At 41.9% G+C, this 17,005-nt stretch overlaps 3 protein-coding genes, 1 non-coding gene and 1 pseudogene across 5 annotated transcripts in view; 2 read left to right on the plus strand and 3 right to left on the minus strand.

Moving 5' to 3' along the window:
- LOC118658047 (protocadherin alpha-C2) overlaps positions 1–17,005 on the minus strand; it is a 164,099-nt gene that overhangs the window by 91,210 nt on the left and 55,884 nt on the right. The window lies entirely within an intron of this gene.
- The window catches only part of LOC118658050 (protocadherin alpha-10-like), a 91,191-nt gene that overhangs the window by 70,708 nt on the left and 3,478 nt on the right, over positions 1–17,005 (minus strand).
- On the plus strand, positions 2,463–2,583 carry LOC118659532 (annotated as a pseudogene).
- LOC118657794 lies at positions 2,987–14,495 on the minus strand. Its single transcript, XM_036312425.1, has 3 exons — positions 12,117–14,495; positions 3,829–6,234; positions 2,987–3,016 (listed from the first exon to the last, which is right to left on the minus strand). The coding sequence occupies exons 1-3, from the start codon at positions 14,493–14,495 to the stop codon at positions 2,987–2,989; spliced, it is 4,815 nt and encodes a 1,604-aa protein (XP_036168318.1).
- LOC118659369 lies at positions 7,634–7,740 on the plus strand. The gene has a single exon (XR_004968505.1). It is a non-coding gene; the product is annotated as a U6 spliceosomal RNA (small nuclear RNA).

Below are 17,005 nucleotides of genomic sequence, written 5' to 3' on the forward strand. Positions count from 1 at the left end.
ATATGGATGAAACTGGTCATTGTTAACAGGCTTCATGTTATCACAGTTAACTTTTTCCTTCCTAGATAAATCTTTAAAAAAACAAAAAACAGGAAAATTGCCAACTAGAATGTTTTGCAGATATTATAAGCCTATACACATGCCTTTAGCAAATTTGAATGACTTGATTGCGTAATATAAATAACCTTATTTGCCTAGTTTACTTGGAAGCAAAAATCTAGGAGTTCTGGTTGAGTATCCTATATAATAAGAGAAACATGTAAATTGACCATCCCTCCACTATGCTCACCAGCCAATCAGGAGTGAGTATGCAAATTAACCTGACAAAGTTGGCAGGTTGATTTGCATGTGCAGGTGTCAAGTGCCCCAGGAGGCAATGGCGGCTGCTGGCTCCTGGGACCTTCGCAGGCCCTGGGAGGCGAGGCCAGCCATGCCTAGCCACTCCTGCGGACTCCCAGGACCTTTGCCAGCAGAGAGCAGAGCAGGAGAGTGGGCGGAGAGCGGGAGGTTTGGAGGACTTGGCAGAGCAGGAGGCTGCTGGACATAGAGCAGAGCAAGAGAGAGGGTGGCTTGGAGGGTGTGGCTCCCTCTGTCACCCCAGCTTCCTCATCACAGCTGTGGAAACTAACAGCAGGGAGGAGGAAGTCCCACCCCCACAGAATCAGCCAGAATCAGCCATTGGTCAGACAGCTCTCAGCGGCCTGACAGCAAGGACTCTCATTCACCTGCATCTCAGACAGTGACAGTAGAGAGGTGGGACTATGTCTAAAGAACAACTGTTGATACAACATAGTTCCGCAGCCAAAAGATGCTGGTGTTATCAACAGAAAATGTCTGAAGAGCAAAGTGCGTCTGATCTTGAAAGAAGGCAGCGCCTGTGACAGAATGTATCTGAAGACCAGCTACTGGAAACATGTCGCTCTGATGCCAAAAAACACCAGCGTCATCGACAGAAAATGTCTAAAGACCAATGTGCCTTTGAAGTTGAAAGAAGTGGTAGCGATGACAGAATATGTCTAGAGAATAGTCATCAACAAGTACTACCAATACTGGTAGGAACTGCCTTCTCAGCAAAAATGGAGTACATGAGGATGCAATTCTCGAACATAGTTGTGGTGGAATGACTGTTAGATGTGAATTTTGCCTATCACTAAATTTCTCTGATGAAAAACCATCCAATGGGAAATTTACTTGATGTTGTAGCAAAGGGAAAGTCTGTCCAAATGATATACATTTTCCAGATTACCCAGCATATTTAAAAAGATTAATGACAAACGAAGATTCTGACAGTAAAAAATTTATGGAAAATATTTGTTCCATAAATAGTTCTTTTGCTTTTGCTTCCATGGGTGCAAATATTGCATCGCCATCAGGATATGGGCCGTACTGTTTTAGAATACATGGACAAGTTTATCACCGTACTGGAACTTTACATCCTTCGGATGGTGTTTTTCAGAAGTTTGCTCAACTCTATATTTTGGATACAGCCAAAGCTACAAGTAAAAGGTTAGCAATGCCAGAAAACCAGGGCTGCTCAGAGACTCATAATCAACATCAACAACCTTATGGATGAAATAAATGAATTAACAAAATCGTACAAGATGCTACATGAGGTAGAAAAGGAAGCCCAATCTGAAGCAGCAGCAAAAGATATTGCTCCACAGAAGTAACAATGGCAATTAAATAGGATCATAACAGTGACCCAGGTAGATATAATTCTCCCCATGTAACCGAGGTTGCTGTCATATTCAGAAACAAAGATGGAGAACCTCCTTTTGAAAGGGACTTGCTCATACATTGTAAACCAGATCCCAATAATCCAAATGCCACTAAAATGAAACAAATCAATATCCTGTTTCCTACATTAGATGCAATGACATATCCTATTCTTTTTCCACATGGTGAACAAGGCTGGGGAACAGATATTGCATTAAGACTCAGAGACAACAGTGTAATCAACAATAATACTAGACAAAATGTAAGGACATGAGTCACACAAATGCAGTATTATGGATTTCATCTCTCTGTGCGGGACACGTTCAATCCTATTTTAAATCCAGGAAAATTAACTCAACAGTTTATAGTGGATTCATATTTAAAAATGGAGGCCAATCGGATAAATTTCATTAAAGCAAACCAATCTAAGTTGAGAGTTGAAAAATATAGTGGTTTGATAGATTATCTCAAATCTAGATCTGAAAATGACAATGTGCCGATTGGTAAAATGATAATACTTCCATCCTCTTTGAGGGTAGTCCCAGAAATATGCAGTAGCGATATCAGGATGCTATGGCAATTGTAATGAAGTATGGAGAGCCCAATTTATTCATAACCATGACATGCAACCCCAAATGGGCAGATATTGCAAACAATTTACAACACTGGCAAAAAGTTGAAAACAGACCTGACTTGGTAGCCAGAGTTTTTAATATGAAGCTGAATGCTCTTTTAAATGATATCTGATCGCTTCTCAGCCTTTTGGCTAAGATCAAGTGTAGTATCTGTTCTTATCAGTTTAAATGATATCTGTAAATGCCATTTACTTGGCAAAATAATAGCTAAAATTCATGTCATTGAATTTCAGAAACACGGACTGCCTCACACTCACATATTATTGATATTAGATAGTGAGTTCAAATTATCTTCCTCTAATTAATTCCCTTTCAATGTGCACGAATTTTGTGCACCAGGCCACTAGTATAATAAATAAATCTCTACCCATTTCACAGAACAAAATAAAAAAGAACAGAACTTTCAATTATATTATTTCAATGAAAGAAGCATACTAGAATGCAAGACTGCATTTTTAATGCAAATAATATTAAAGCAAGTTTTATCTTATCTGTAGTAAAAGTTAATGATTTTCTAATGAGCAATAAATGTATGATGAATGTTTAACACCGCAGAAAAAGAAAGGTAAATTCTTTCAATCCTAATAGAGTGTTCTGTCATTGATATGAGCCTGAAGTGAGAAAAGTCAAGTGATCTAATAAGATGAAAATATCAAGGCAAAAGGCTGTTAAAAGACAAAGAGAATGAGAATCCATAGTGATTATCTACATTACTGCGGATTAGAGATACAATAGTTACCTGAGTAGATCAATGATAATTAGAAATATTTCTAATAAAGTGATAATGGGAAAGTCAATCTTATATTTTCTAACAAAACATTAGAAGAAATAGGACACTTAATGGCTAAAAAACTGAATTCTTCATATGATCCCAATTGCATTGCCCTGGCTGGTGTGGCTCAGTAAGTTAGAGTGTCATCCCAAAAGGTGGTGGGTTTGATTCTCAGTCAGGGCACATACACAGGGTTCCTTTTGATTCCTGGTTGGAGGAATTTGGGAGAAAGTTGACCAAAGTTCCTCTCTCTCTCTCTCTCTCTCTCTCTCTCTCTTTCTCTCTCTCGTTCCTCTCTGTAAAACTCAATTAAAAGTTTTGAGTCACATTGATTTTTTAATTGTATCATGGCATTTCACTAACATTGTTCTTTAAAAGAATATTCAAAATACACAATATTCATTTAAATTGTCAATGAAATAAACTGGATTTTCTAAAAATTAACTTAGCCCTAGCTGTTTTGGATCAGTGGATAGAACTTCAGCCTGCAGACTTAAGGGTCCCGGTTTCAATTCAGGTCAAGGGCACATGCCCAGTGGGGGTGGGGGCGTGCAGGAGGCAGCCAATCAACGGTTCTCTCTCAACATTGATTTTTCTATCTCTCCCTCTGCCTTCCTCTCTGAAATCAATAAAAATGTTTTTTAAAATAAAATAAATTAAAATTTTAACTTAGACTTCAAAAGAGAGAGAACTTATAGCACTCACCTGCTCAAAATGATTTGACCCGGTCTCCTGCCTTTCCCCTCCATCTTCTTTATGCGGACCTGGAGGAAGACTGGGACTGAAGGCCATGAGGTCTGCCTTGGGCGGCCCCTCCCCAGAGCACACCCTCTGTCGCTTCTGCTGTGAGTAAGACCAGCTGCCCACCGCGCTGGAGCACACCAGCACGGGCTTCCCCGGGCCACATGCGCCCTCATTGGGCGGCGCCGAGCACCGCAGAGCCAGGTACAGAATCAGCGTGAGCACCAACAGGCTGGACACCGCGCAGATGGCGATGATCAGGTACACGTTCACGTCCAACAGCGCCACCTCTGGGCCTGTGACCCCCGCCGACATTCGCGACGAGGCCTTAGGCGCCTGACCGCTGTCCACCAGCGACAGCAGCACAGTGGCCGTGACCGCCAGCGCCGGCTCGCCATGGTCCTTCACCAGCACCAGCAGCCGCTGGCGCGGAGAGTCCGCCTCGTCCAGGGCGCGCGTCGTGCTGACCTCGCCCGTGTACAGCCCCACGCGGAACGGGCTGCGCGCACCACCCGCCGCCGGCAGCAGCTCATACGACAGCCACGCGTTGTAGCCCGAGTCCGCGTCCACCGCGCGCACCTTCGCCACCACGTGGCCCGCGCCCACCGACCGCGACACCAGCTCGCTCACAGCACCTCCCGGGCCGCCTGGAGCCGGAGGCAGCAGCGCGGGCGCGTTGTCGTTCTCGTCCAGCACGAACACCCGCAGCGTCACGGTGCTGCCCAGAGGAGGCTCGCCCGCGTCGCGCGCGCTCACCTGGAACTGCAGCAGCTCCAGCTCCTCGTGGTCCAGAGGCTGCAGCGCGGACACCTGGCCGCTCTCCGCGTGCACCGACAGGTAGCTCGACAGCGCGCGCTCGCCCACCCGCCGCTCCACCAGCGAGTAGGACACCCGCGCGTTCTCCTGCGCGTCCGAGTCCCGCGCCGACACCGTGAAGATGTGGCGGCCGGGCGGGTTGTTCTCCTTCACGAACACCGTGTACTCGGGCTGCGCGAACAGCGGCGCGTTGTCGTTCACGTCGGCCACCTCCACCGACAAGCTGGCTGTGGACGACAGCGAAGGCGAACCCTGGTCCCGCGCTGTCACCACCAACTCGTAGTGTGACACCTTCTCGCGGTCCAGGGCGCTGTCCAGCACTAGTGAGTAGTAGTTCTTGAACGTGGAAATGATCTTGAAGGGAACTTCGGGCGTTAGAGAACAGATCACCTGTCCGTTCGCACCAGAATCGCGGTCTGATACACTAATTAACGCAATGACAGTACTAGGCTGAGTGGCCTCTGGTACTGGGAGAGACAGGGAAGTCACGGTGATTTCAGGCGCATTATCATTGGCATCTAAGATTTCTATCCAGACTGTACAGTGACCTGCCATTGGAGGATTTCCCTTATCTGTGGCCTGTACTTCAATTTCATAAAATTTGTTTTTTTCATAATCTAAAGTTCCATTGACCCTCACCTCTCCACTATTTTTACCTATTGTGAATAAGGGTTTTCCATCGGGCTTAACGGACAACAAGGAGTATGTGACCTCCCCATTGACTCCTTCATCTAGATCTGTAGCGTTCAATTTTATCACAAACGTTTCTCTAGCTGCGTTTTCCATTAATCTCACCTTGTATTCTGGTTGCTCAAATTCTGGATCATTGTCGTTAGTATCCAAGATGCAGATGAAAAGCTGAGCCGTGCCCGTTAGCTCCGGCTTTCCCTGGTCTGCAGCCGTCAGTAGCAAACTAATTTCCGGAGTTTTCTCCCTATCCAGAGACTTCTTTAATGTAAGTGACAGTCTATTAGTCTGCTTACTATTTCTTGGTAATTCTAAAGAAAAATATTCATTTTGACTTAGCCTGTAAGTCAATAGAGCATTCTCTCCTATATCCGCATCAGAGGCGCCCTCTAGAGGAAAATGGGAGTCAGGTGGCTTCGATTCCGGAATCAGCAGCTTTTGTTCTCTGAGAGAGAACACCGGCGGGTTGTCGTTAATGTCTTTCACCTCCACCTCCACATGGAAGACCTGCAGCGGCCTCTCCACCACCACCTCCAGGTGGATGCTGCACTCCAAGCTCCGCCCGCACAGCTCCTCGCGGTCGATCCGAGAATTCACAAACAAAATGCCATTCTGCAGATTTACCTCCAGAAGGTCCCCGCGGCCTTTGGACGCCACCCGGAACAGGCGCGGCACCAGCTCCGCCAGCTCCAGCCCCAGGTCCTGCGCGATGCGGCCCACGAAGGTGCCGTGCTTGGCCTCCTCGGGGACCGAGTAGTGGACCTGGCCGCTCCCAGCCTCCCAGAGCGCGAATAGCAGAAGCGACAGCAGCAGTTGCTGAGTGTCCAATCCCCCTCTTTGAACCCCAAACATTGCACACGACATTAACTTGCAAAAAATGATTCTTTACACTTACAGTACCAGAGACTCCAGTTTCGGGTTTAAAATCTCGCTGAATTTTTTAGAAGCTTCATAGGATCCGTTAACAGTAGCGACCGGCTTGATGGAGTCGTTTTATATGGGGAGTTCCTGGATGGTCAGACCAACCCTTGAATGAACTATTTTCATCAAGTAAAGAGCGACACCTTGTGCCTGAAATTGTGAGTATTGTGCACTACACCCAATATCACAGAATTTTACTTAAAGAAAAAAAATAATTAATTTCTCATGTTTCCTGATATTTTAACACCAAGGTATTATTTTCAACGTACTTATTTATGGAATATTCAGATTTTAAGCCATATTAAAATTGATGGTAGGTGGGAAATGGCATTTTAGTGTTGACTAACATCAAATTTAAATTCTTGTTCCTACGTTTGATTTAAAGTTATAAAATTATTCTTTTACTCATCTACATATATACAGAGAGATCAATTCTAAGAATAACTTTATAAAACTATGGTTAATCACTTCCTATGGGTATTGTTCCTCATACAAATATTATCAAATTTGAATTGTTTTACTTCTAGTCTCCCTTGTTACTTTGACTGCTAGGAAACTCAAGGACAAAATTAAAGTTTTAATAAAAACTATGTATTCTTAAATCCTGCATATTGTGTTCCCACCTATGTGCACTTGCCTTCTACTTATATTTTCCTTAGCTCTAATACATTTGTGATCTTCTATAAGTTTTATTTTATTTTATTGTTGACAGTATTACATTTAATTGTAAACTTATTGTAAACACCTTTATAGCTATTGAAGAACAATAAAAACAAAAATATTTTTCCAAATTTGGCAGTTTAAAACATAGAATTCACAAGGGAGACATTTATTGATGTAAATTAAATTTATATTTCATGTAAATTTTATATGATCATGTAAGTTGCAATGCTCACAGTATAATATGAGGTATGACAATAGTGACACAATTAGTGTCAATGATATGACAGAAGTCATCTTTTCAATGATGAATTTCATTATCATTCAATGAAATAAATAAAAACCACCATGAAAATGTCTATATCATATTGGTATTTCTAAGTTATCTATATTTTTGTATATCTAGTTAAGATCTATTCATGAAAACAGCTGACCTGCATCTTGTTAAAAGAATTTTGGGTTTAAGATCATAATTTTATCCAAAACAAAATAAATGACATCTAATTGTATCTCCTTTATGTGCCTAAAAGTGCACTAAAAAATAAGCAATCTAACCAAATGGCAAATAACTTCTGCAATGGATGCAGAAGTGTAGAAAGTGATTCAGAATATATACACTGTAGCTTAAGTATTTTGTTGTATAGTTTTTTGATGGTTCATCTCCAATCTAAAAATATTGTGATGAGTGCTCGCTTTGGCAGCACATATACTAAAATTGGAACAATACAGAGAAAATTAGCATGGCCCCTGCACAAGGATGACATGCAAATTCGTGAAGCATTCCATATTTTAAAAATAAAATAAAATAAAATAAAAATATTGCAATGACATATGAAGAAATCACAAGCATATTTATTATGTGTTAATATTTTTCTCTTCCTTGAATATACACACATGTGTATAAGCACAGAGTGAGGCAAAAGTAAGTTTATAGTTGTTTATATAAAAATAATACAATAATTAATAAATAATACAAGAATAAACTCTGTGTTTTGCATACTTAACAACTGTAAACCTACTTTTGCCCCACCCTGTATTATTCTGAAATTTCCAATTTCAGATCTTGTTCCACTTTTTTCAAGTTTACTCTTTTCCTGATATTATCATTCTGCTAGAACTCTTATAAAGTAAATGCAAATTCTTTCTTTAAAAACTAATAAAGCATATTCTCCATCTTTTATGACACTGAATTATGTTATACATCTGTAAAAGAGTCATATGGGCCTCTAATCAAAATATAACATTACACTAGATAACAGTAGATTTAACATGATATTTGAAGCCTGTCAGATTTATTTTGGAGAAAACGGAAGCAACAGATATTCAACCACTTCATTATGAAAATTGGAATTGAGAAGTGACATGCAATGTAGAGTCTTCAAAAATAGATAGAGATATGGAGAAAGTTTACCCAAGGGTGATGATGATATTACATATCTGAATTAAAATGAGAATTTAAGAATTACTAACAGATGCACCAAGTTGGAATTTTCCTAGAATATAAGTATGGACAGATATCATTCTGTGATGTGACAAAGAGACTCCTCACTTATAATTTCTCAAAGGAGCTCTCAGACCTATATTTTCTCTTTGTTTCCCAAATGAAGATACAAATTCAGACTCTCTTAGCATCTGCCTCCATGATGTTTTCTTCGTGTAATGTTGCTGTAGTCCTCAACCTTCCTTGGTGTGAAATCTAAAACCACAAGATACTCGAAAGTCTAGGGCATGACTTTGTAAAAGAATTTATATATATTAAGTAATCTAATGAAAGATTTCTTGTGCTTGAAAAAAATAATTACTTTTCAGTAATGTGGTATTTTGTGAGTATATGAAGTGAAACTGGACAAACACCAAATCATAAAAGAATTTTATATATTGTATGAACCAATGACTCATCTTTTGCATTTTGGCTGTGATATTTCAGTTATCACCATCTCAACTAGCCCCTTTAGAAGAGATTATGCTACTGTTGAACTCACCTTTGGGGATTGGCCTGGGATCTGGCAATAGACTAATGCCAAGAAGTCACATCAATATCATTGATAAATTGATTTTGTAAAATCATTGAAAAGACTGAGGAACTTTGTGCCTGACCCTTACTGAACCAATCTGGTTAGTCTTAAATTCCAACTGGATGCCCTGCTAGTCATGTATTAGAGTGCATGGTTTAACGTTCTACTAGTCCTCATCATCCACTAATATTTTATAATAAGTCTAGTATTATTACTTATTGAAAACATAGACAAATAAATCTTGAAGTAATTCTTAGAAACCCAGGAGGTTCTTGAAAATCAATAGGTTAGAAGTACTATTCAAAATTGTATTAGCAAAATTATAGGATATACTCAGTGATGTTCACTCTGCCTATCATGGCTTATTCAAGTATATACAGTTCTTTGATGACAGATTATTTGTTCAGGTGGCACAAATCTCTCAGACAACAATAAGACTGAAGAAGAATGAAACCTGAAAGACCTTAATACATTCCAAAATTTCCACAGGCAATATATACCATTAAAGCTGTATTGAATTTTGGAAACATTTATTGAATCCTTGTTTATGTTCTGGATCCCAGAAATAATCATATCACCACTTATATTTGTCCAAAACATTACCCTTATTCGCAGTGTTAAAAGGACAAGGTCATTTTCAGATGTGTCAATTGGCTTTAGCGTTCTGCAAGAACATTGCAAACCACAGTCTTCTGATTTTTCTCATATATTAAATGACTCTTATTTATATCCCTTCCAAACAACTGACCCATAGTCTTCATAAGACAATTCTTCATTATTTACCAATTGAATAATATAAATACCTATTTTAATGTAATATTAATGAACACAAATGATAATGATGATCATGAACTCCTCTAAGAAAAAAATCATTTAACATAAGAATCTTAATTCCTATGGCATTGTACAAAATTAATCATGAAGATAATTGTGAATGGGTTTCTTTTCTAAGCAAAACAGAGGAGGATTCACCTGTATACAGCTATGCTGATTTTCCTAGCCGGAACTATGCCTGATCAGAGAAAAATTTACTGCAGAAAGATCTACAGTGAATAAAAGAATAGGTCTGGAATCTAAAAGATTTGCATTTGAATATCATCTTTATCAAGTACTAGCTGGATGGCAGTGGACAAGATAGATATCTCACCACTTCTTATATCATTTTTAAAATTCAGATAGTCACATGTAATTGACATGCTGTTACAGGAAATAAATGAAATTATGCATTTTAAGCCCTTCATATTCATATCATGTCTAACAAATGAAATAGCTCACATCGTGGTGGTATATTGTAGTCAGTGGCCAATGTTTGCTCTTATTCTATTCTATAGCTAAGGATAAAGACAATCCCAGTACAGTAACTAGGGCATGGTTTTTCCTTTTCTGAAATAATCCTACTTTTTAGGCAGAAAATGACCACTAATGCCTTCTCAGCATTTCTATTAACTTCACCCTATCTATTACAACATGGTCTCCTCCCACATGTCAATTAGCATAAACAATTTATTTCTCCAACAATCCAATGAAAGTATCTCTAATTTGTATTCAGGAGTCAAAAACAGCACAAAAAACCTTCCACATTATTTAATTCACAACTTTACAGCTCAAAATAAAAGTTCTCTGTGATCTTTTTGAAGAAAATTCCCATGAATATAGCTTTGTGACCAAGAAGGTGTTTGCATCAAATGTATCTAAAGTACACAATGTTAAATTCTGAAATGCCATCAACAACACCATTGTCAAGTACTAGTGCTAAGTGGGCATGTCAAGTGGAAGTTCCACAATTGTTATGCTTAAGTTATTTAAAGACATGTTATTTTGAGGACCAAGTGGCTTGGGGAACACAGGCAGCAGAATCCACAGTACACCATGCATGGGAAGGCTCTCTCAACCTCAAAGCATAAAGAAGTGTGACTTTTCCTACCCTAAAATACTTCCACACAGTTTCACGGCAGGTGCCATGAATGGAAGAACGTATAATAAATGCTCAAAAAAAATCTTCCAAATACAATAGAGGCGCTTAATGAATTAATCAGGAGGAGAACAGCAATGGGTTCAACAGGCAATTAGCAAACTGGCCTTATATTAGGAAATAAAGGGAAAATGTCTAAAGCAGCTGAAGACTATGAAGAAAATGAGCTTGAAATCATAGGGGCATTAAAGACAGAGAAGTAAAATCATGCCCAAAGTCAAGGAGAAACTCCACCCACTATTTCAAAGAAGCACACCATTGATTATAAAGAAACAAAATGGAAAGAAGGATCTTTTACCCTTTGAGACAGCATGGAGGGACCTGGAGAGTATTATGCTAAGCAAAATAAGCCAGTCAGAGAAAGACAAGTATCACATGATCTCACTCATATGTGGAATCTAATGAACAAAATAAACTGTTGAATAAAATAGATCCAGAGACACAGAAGCATGGCACAGACTGTGAAGCCTCAGAGGGAAGGTGTGGGAGGGTGGATTGGTGAGAAGAGATCAACCAAAGAACTTGTATGCACATATGCATAACCCATGGGCACAGACGGTGGTGGAGGCCTGGGGCAGTGGGCAGGGGAGGGCTATAAGTGGTCATTGGGAGAAAAAAAGGGACATATGTAATACTTTCAACAATAAAGATTTTTTTAAAGGAAAAAATGCTTTATAAAATGAGGCCACCTCGCCAGGCCATACCCATTAATAGATGAATTTATGGATTATAGTAAGGTAAAAATTTAAACATGTTTGAACTCAAATTAACTAAATTATAAAGTTATGCATTATTATGGCGATGCATAAGCATAATAAGTGGAGGCCACCACTTAGAATTTTAAAAAATGGGTAGGAAGAATGAACTTGCTGCAAAATTGAGAAGTAGAAGATTAGAGCCTTGCCCATGCCCTTCATTTCTTATCAGTGAACCTTGCCTCTTTCCAGACTGAAACTTATGCATTCACAGGAAGCTTTAGCCACCTATTTCATTTTTGTTATTGCTGAGTGGAAGTGTGTTCATGAAGACTGTAGGGAAAAGTAATAAAAATGGCTGGACTTCCTGTTTGCTTTAAAATAAGCCATCGCAAGAGAAAGGACAAAACAAATAAATTAAATATTGGTGAACTACTATGTTGACATTAACGGCCATGAAATACATCCCAGAATTACTGTACTTACATTCCCGCAAATCTCCTGCAGTTCTCCGTTATCTCTAGAACCAGGAGGTACACTCGGACTGAAGGCCATGAGGTCCGTCTTGGGCGGCCCCTCCCCAGAGCACGCCCTCTGCGGCTTCTGCTGCGAAAACGACCAGCTGCCCACCGCGCTGGAGCACACCAGCACGGGCTTCCCCGGCCCGCACCAGCCCTCGGTGGGCGGCGCCGAGCACCGCAGCGCTATGTAGAGCAACAGTGTGAGCACCAGCAGGCTGGACACCGCGCAGATGGCGATGATCAGATACACGTTCACATCCACCAGCGCCGTCCCTGAGCCCTGGGCACCCAAAGAAGCTCGCGAAGAGGCCTTAGGCGCCTGACCGCTATCCTCCAGCGACAGCAGCACGGTGGCGGTGACCGCCAGCGCCGGCTCGCCATGGTCCTTCACCAGCACCAGCAGGCGCTGCCGCGGAGAGTCCGCCTCGTCCAGGGCGCGCGTCGTGCTGACCTCGCCCGTGTACAGCCCCACGCGGAACGGGCTGCGCGCACCACCCGCCGCCGGCAGCAGCTCATACGACAGCCACGCGTTGTAGCCCGAGTCCGCGTCCACCGCGCGCACCTTCGCCACCACGTGGCCCGCGCCCACCGACCGCGACACCAGCTCGCTCACAGCACCGCCCGGGCCGCCGGGAGCCGGAGGCAGCAGCGCGGGCGCGTTGTCGTTCTCGTCCAGCACGAACACTCGCAGCGTCACGGTGCTGCCCAGAGGAGGCTCGCCCGCGTCGCGCGCGCTCACCTGGAACTGCAGCAGCTCCAGCTCCTCGTGGTCCAGAGGCTGCAGCGCGGACACCTGGCCGCTCTCCGCGTGCACCGACACGTAGCTCGACAGCGCGCGCTCGCCCACCCGCCGCTCCACCAGCGAGTAGGACACCCGCGCGTTCTCCTGCGCGTCCGAGTCCCGCGCCGACACCGTGAAGATGTGGCGGCCGGGCGGGTTGTTCTCCTTCACGAACACCGTGTACTCGGGCTGCGCGAACAGCGGCGCGTTGTCGTTCACGTCGGCCACCTCCACGGACACGCTGGCGGTGGCCGACAACGACGGCGAGCCCCCGTCCCGCGCTGTCACAACTACAATGTAGTTCGCCACTCTCTCGCGGTCCAGGGCGCTGTCCAGCACCAGCGAATAGTAATTCTTGAAGGTGGGCATCAGCTTGAAGGGGGATTGGGGTGTTAACGAGCAGGTCACTTGCCCGTTGACACCGGCATCATGGTCGGTTACACTAATCAAGGCGATGACGGTCCCCAGTAGAGCGTCCTCAGGAACAGGAAGTGAGAGTGAAGTCACTAGCAACTCCGGAGCATTATCATTGATGTCCACGACTTCTACCAAGATGGTGCAGTGACCAAACATTGGGGGGCTTCCATTATCAACTGCTTCTATTTGCAGTTTCCATAATTGAGTTCCTTCAAAATCTATTTTTCCATTTACTTTTATTTCTCCGGTGACTGGTTCTATGCAAAAAGTTGTTGCTGTATCCGGGGAGACATCAGCTGCAAAGGAGTAAAGAATGTGGCTATTTGAAGCCTCGTCCAAATCCGAGGCGTTAAGCCTAAGAACCAGCGTGCCGTTCCTTGTATTTTCCAGTAGCTTCACCCGATGGACTGCTTTGTCAAATACTGGGGCGTTGTCGTTTGCATCCAGCACTGTGATCTGTACTTCTGCAGTACCTGTCCGCTCAGGTTTGCCCCCGTCTGTTGCTTTAAGCACCAAGAGGAGCTCCGAAGCGACTTCCCTGTCTAAAGGTTTTTTCAGTACCAGTTGAAGCGGTTTTACCTGGTCGTCGTTGGTCGGTACTTCCAGAGAGAAGTATTCATTGGGGCTCAGTCTGTAAGTCAGCAGAGCGTTGACCCCGATATCTGCATCCGAGGCGCCCTCTAGCGAAAAATGAGAGTCAAGAGCCCTAGCTTCGGAAATAAATAGATTCTTGTGTGTCGCTGGGAACACAGGCGGGTTGTCGTTAATGTCCTTCACCTCCACCTCCACGTGGAAAACCTGCAGCGGCCGCTCCACCACCACCTCCAGGTGGATGCTGCACTCCAGGCTCCGCCCGCACAGCTCCTCGCGGTCGATCCGAGAATTCACAAACAAAATGCCATTCTGCAGATTTACCTCCAGAAGGTCCCCGCGGCCCTTGGACGCCACCCGGAACAGGCGGGGCACCAGCTCCGCCAGCTCCAGCCCCAGGTCCTGCGCGATGCGGCCCACGAAGGTGCCGCGCTTGGCCTCCTCGGGGACCGCGTAGTGGACCTGGCGGCTCCCGGTCTCCTGAGGAGCGAAGAGCAGAAGCGAGAGCAGCAAAAACCGGGCTCCCTCGTCACCTGATCCTGAAGCTAACATCATGCCTTGATTCTGGTTAGTAAATCAACATTTCGCGAGTAGAAAGGCGTAGTCCTTTTGAGATATTTCTTCCGAGTCTTTATTCCTGAGGTCCCAGATGATCTTAACAATATGGGTGTGCTTGTAGTCTTTAAAGCTCCGGAAAGGTGGAGAATCTTTCTGATCCTGGGAATAATAGTTTTCTTTGTTAAAACAATCCTCTCCTTGGAGAACAACGACATCCCGTGGCTCAAAATGGAAGTACGTTCGCGTTTATACTGGTATTTCTTTGATTTACATTGTTTCTTCTGTGATTCCCTTCATATTGGTCCATGTTTTTCTTTGTGGGCCTTTAATTCTTTATATAGTACTTGTGTGTGACCACTAGATCTTTAATGGTGGGTGTGTCTTATAAATTAGAATTCCAAGAAGAGTTTTATCTTGCATGCTACCACACAACTATATTATCATATATATGAAGATGAAAACTCCATGTTGTAGGTTACTAGTGATACTGGTTTTTTAGACTTTTTAGAAATTGATGATTTTGGAATTAGTTCTTATTAAGTTTACTCCATTGCTAATATTCTATAATTTTCTATTGCTTAATCTTTATACTATGTTAAATTGTTCTAAACATTTAGTCCAGTTGTGTAGAGGGTAACTCAGGATGCAAGTTCTATAAGTTACGTCTTTAACATAATGATATTTCAAATCAGTACTAAGTATGTAAGCTACTTATCAGCTCATCCAAATATTTAATTGCTTTCATGTTAATGAATTTACCAAGTACTGGTTTCTGGAAATACAAGGGATACTCATCTTTGTCTCATTTTAAAGCTTTTTTCCAATTCCTGTGTCTGCTCTGGATGAATGCTGTTGTCTCCACCCTGAAGGACAGTTTAAATTTGCATTGCATCCATTGCTATTTGTAAAGATAACCTCTTTCTAATTAAAAAAAATACACACCACTGAATCAGGAATTCAAGTTATAGTTGCCAGTTTGTTTATACCCATTTTATTCCAGAATTGGCTTAAGGAGAGTGTGGTATAAAGGGTATTCTAAATCCCATTCATTCATTCAATTTTATTTTCCTGTCTTTATCTCAAGTACAAAAAAATACATTGAGATTTTCATAACTGTTATCAATTACAATAAAGTTTATCATGTTGTCTTTTTTAAATAAAAATATTTTAATCATTCTCAAGGCTGTTAAGGAACAACTATTCAATATTTGAAATCTTTCCACTAAGATGGCAGCCATTAGGAAAACCCCAAATTTTTCTACTAACAAAAATATTGTATGTGGATACCCAAGGGAATCTAAGGTTTTATGTAAAAGTGTAGTCTTCACTTGAAACACTTTTTAAAATGCTGATTCAGTGAATCTATGCCAAAGATTTATAATTCAAACTACTTCTAAGAGCAACATATTTGCCCTAAAGAAAAGCAAGAATATTTTAGTACATGAAAGTGAGGAAGGGAGATGGAGAGAGAGATAGAAACATCAATGAGAATCATCATCCCTGCCTCCTGCATGCCCCCTACTGGGGATTGAGGCCACAACCCCCGCCCCCATGTGCCCTGACCAGGAATCAAACCATGACCTCCTGGTTCATGGGTCAATGCTCAACCACTGAGCAACACCAGTCAGATTATTATGCCGCTAGATAAAATCCTAACTTGTTAGGTTAATATTTTTGTGAATACTTGTATTTAGAAAGGAAATATGTTTAAAAGAAGGCAAAATAAAACAAATAGCACTAAATTGATACACATAATTCTATGTTTCATTAATACCTCACATTAAGAGTTATCTTTAGACAAGGCTTTTCTGCAGAAGGAAACACTGATATAAAGGTCTGAAAGAGAGGGCAGATATAAGAAGAAGGAATTCTATACACAAGTTGAAATACTCTGCATAACTTATCATCTATAATCTCTAAAGGTTGGAGACTGGCCATGGAAAATATTAACATTGAAGACAATGCCATTCTTAAATTCCTGCCACAATTCTCTCTATTAGTGTTTCTAAACTTCAATAGAGGTGTCAGTTTTTATTAGAAGCTATTTTTGATGTACATAGAGTAAACATTAAATCTGCATACAGAAAGGAAAAGATAATTGCTAAAAAAAGGGGGGGTCAAGGTGCATTACTATTTGGTAACACTGAAATTAATAAAAAATTTAAAATAAAATTATAGATACTGGGTAACAACCAGTTTTAGAAAGGCATAATTAATAAGATAGTATCGGCCACCATGCAATTTATTTTATTTATTTTGTTTTTTTATTGATTTCAGAGAGAGGGAGGGAGAGAGAGAGAGAGATAGAAACATCAATGATGAGAGAGAATCATTGATCCCTGCCTCCAGCACACCGCCTACTAGGGATTGAGCCTGCAATCAGGGTATGTGCCCTGACCAGAATGAAACCTCCTGGTTCATAGGTCAATGCTCAACCACTGGGCCACACCAGCCAGGCAATGCAATTTAATTGTTTTGCATTTCTGAGTCTTTATCATCCCAACACA

Source organism: Myotis myotis, unplaced genomic scaffold (genome assembly GCF_014108235.1).
Source record: "Myotis myotis isolate mMyoMyo1 unplaced genomic scaffold, mMyoMyo1.p scaffold_m19_p_6, whole genome shotgun sequence".
Lineage (NCBI taxonomy): Eukaryota > Metazoa > Chordata > Mammalia > Chiroptera > Vespertilionidae > Myotis > Myotis myotis.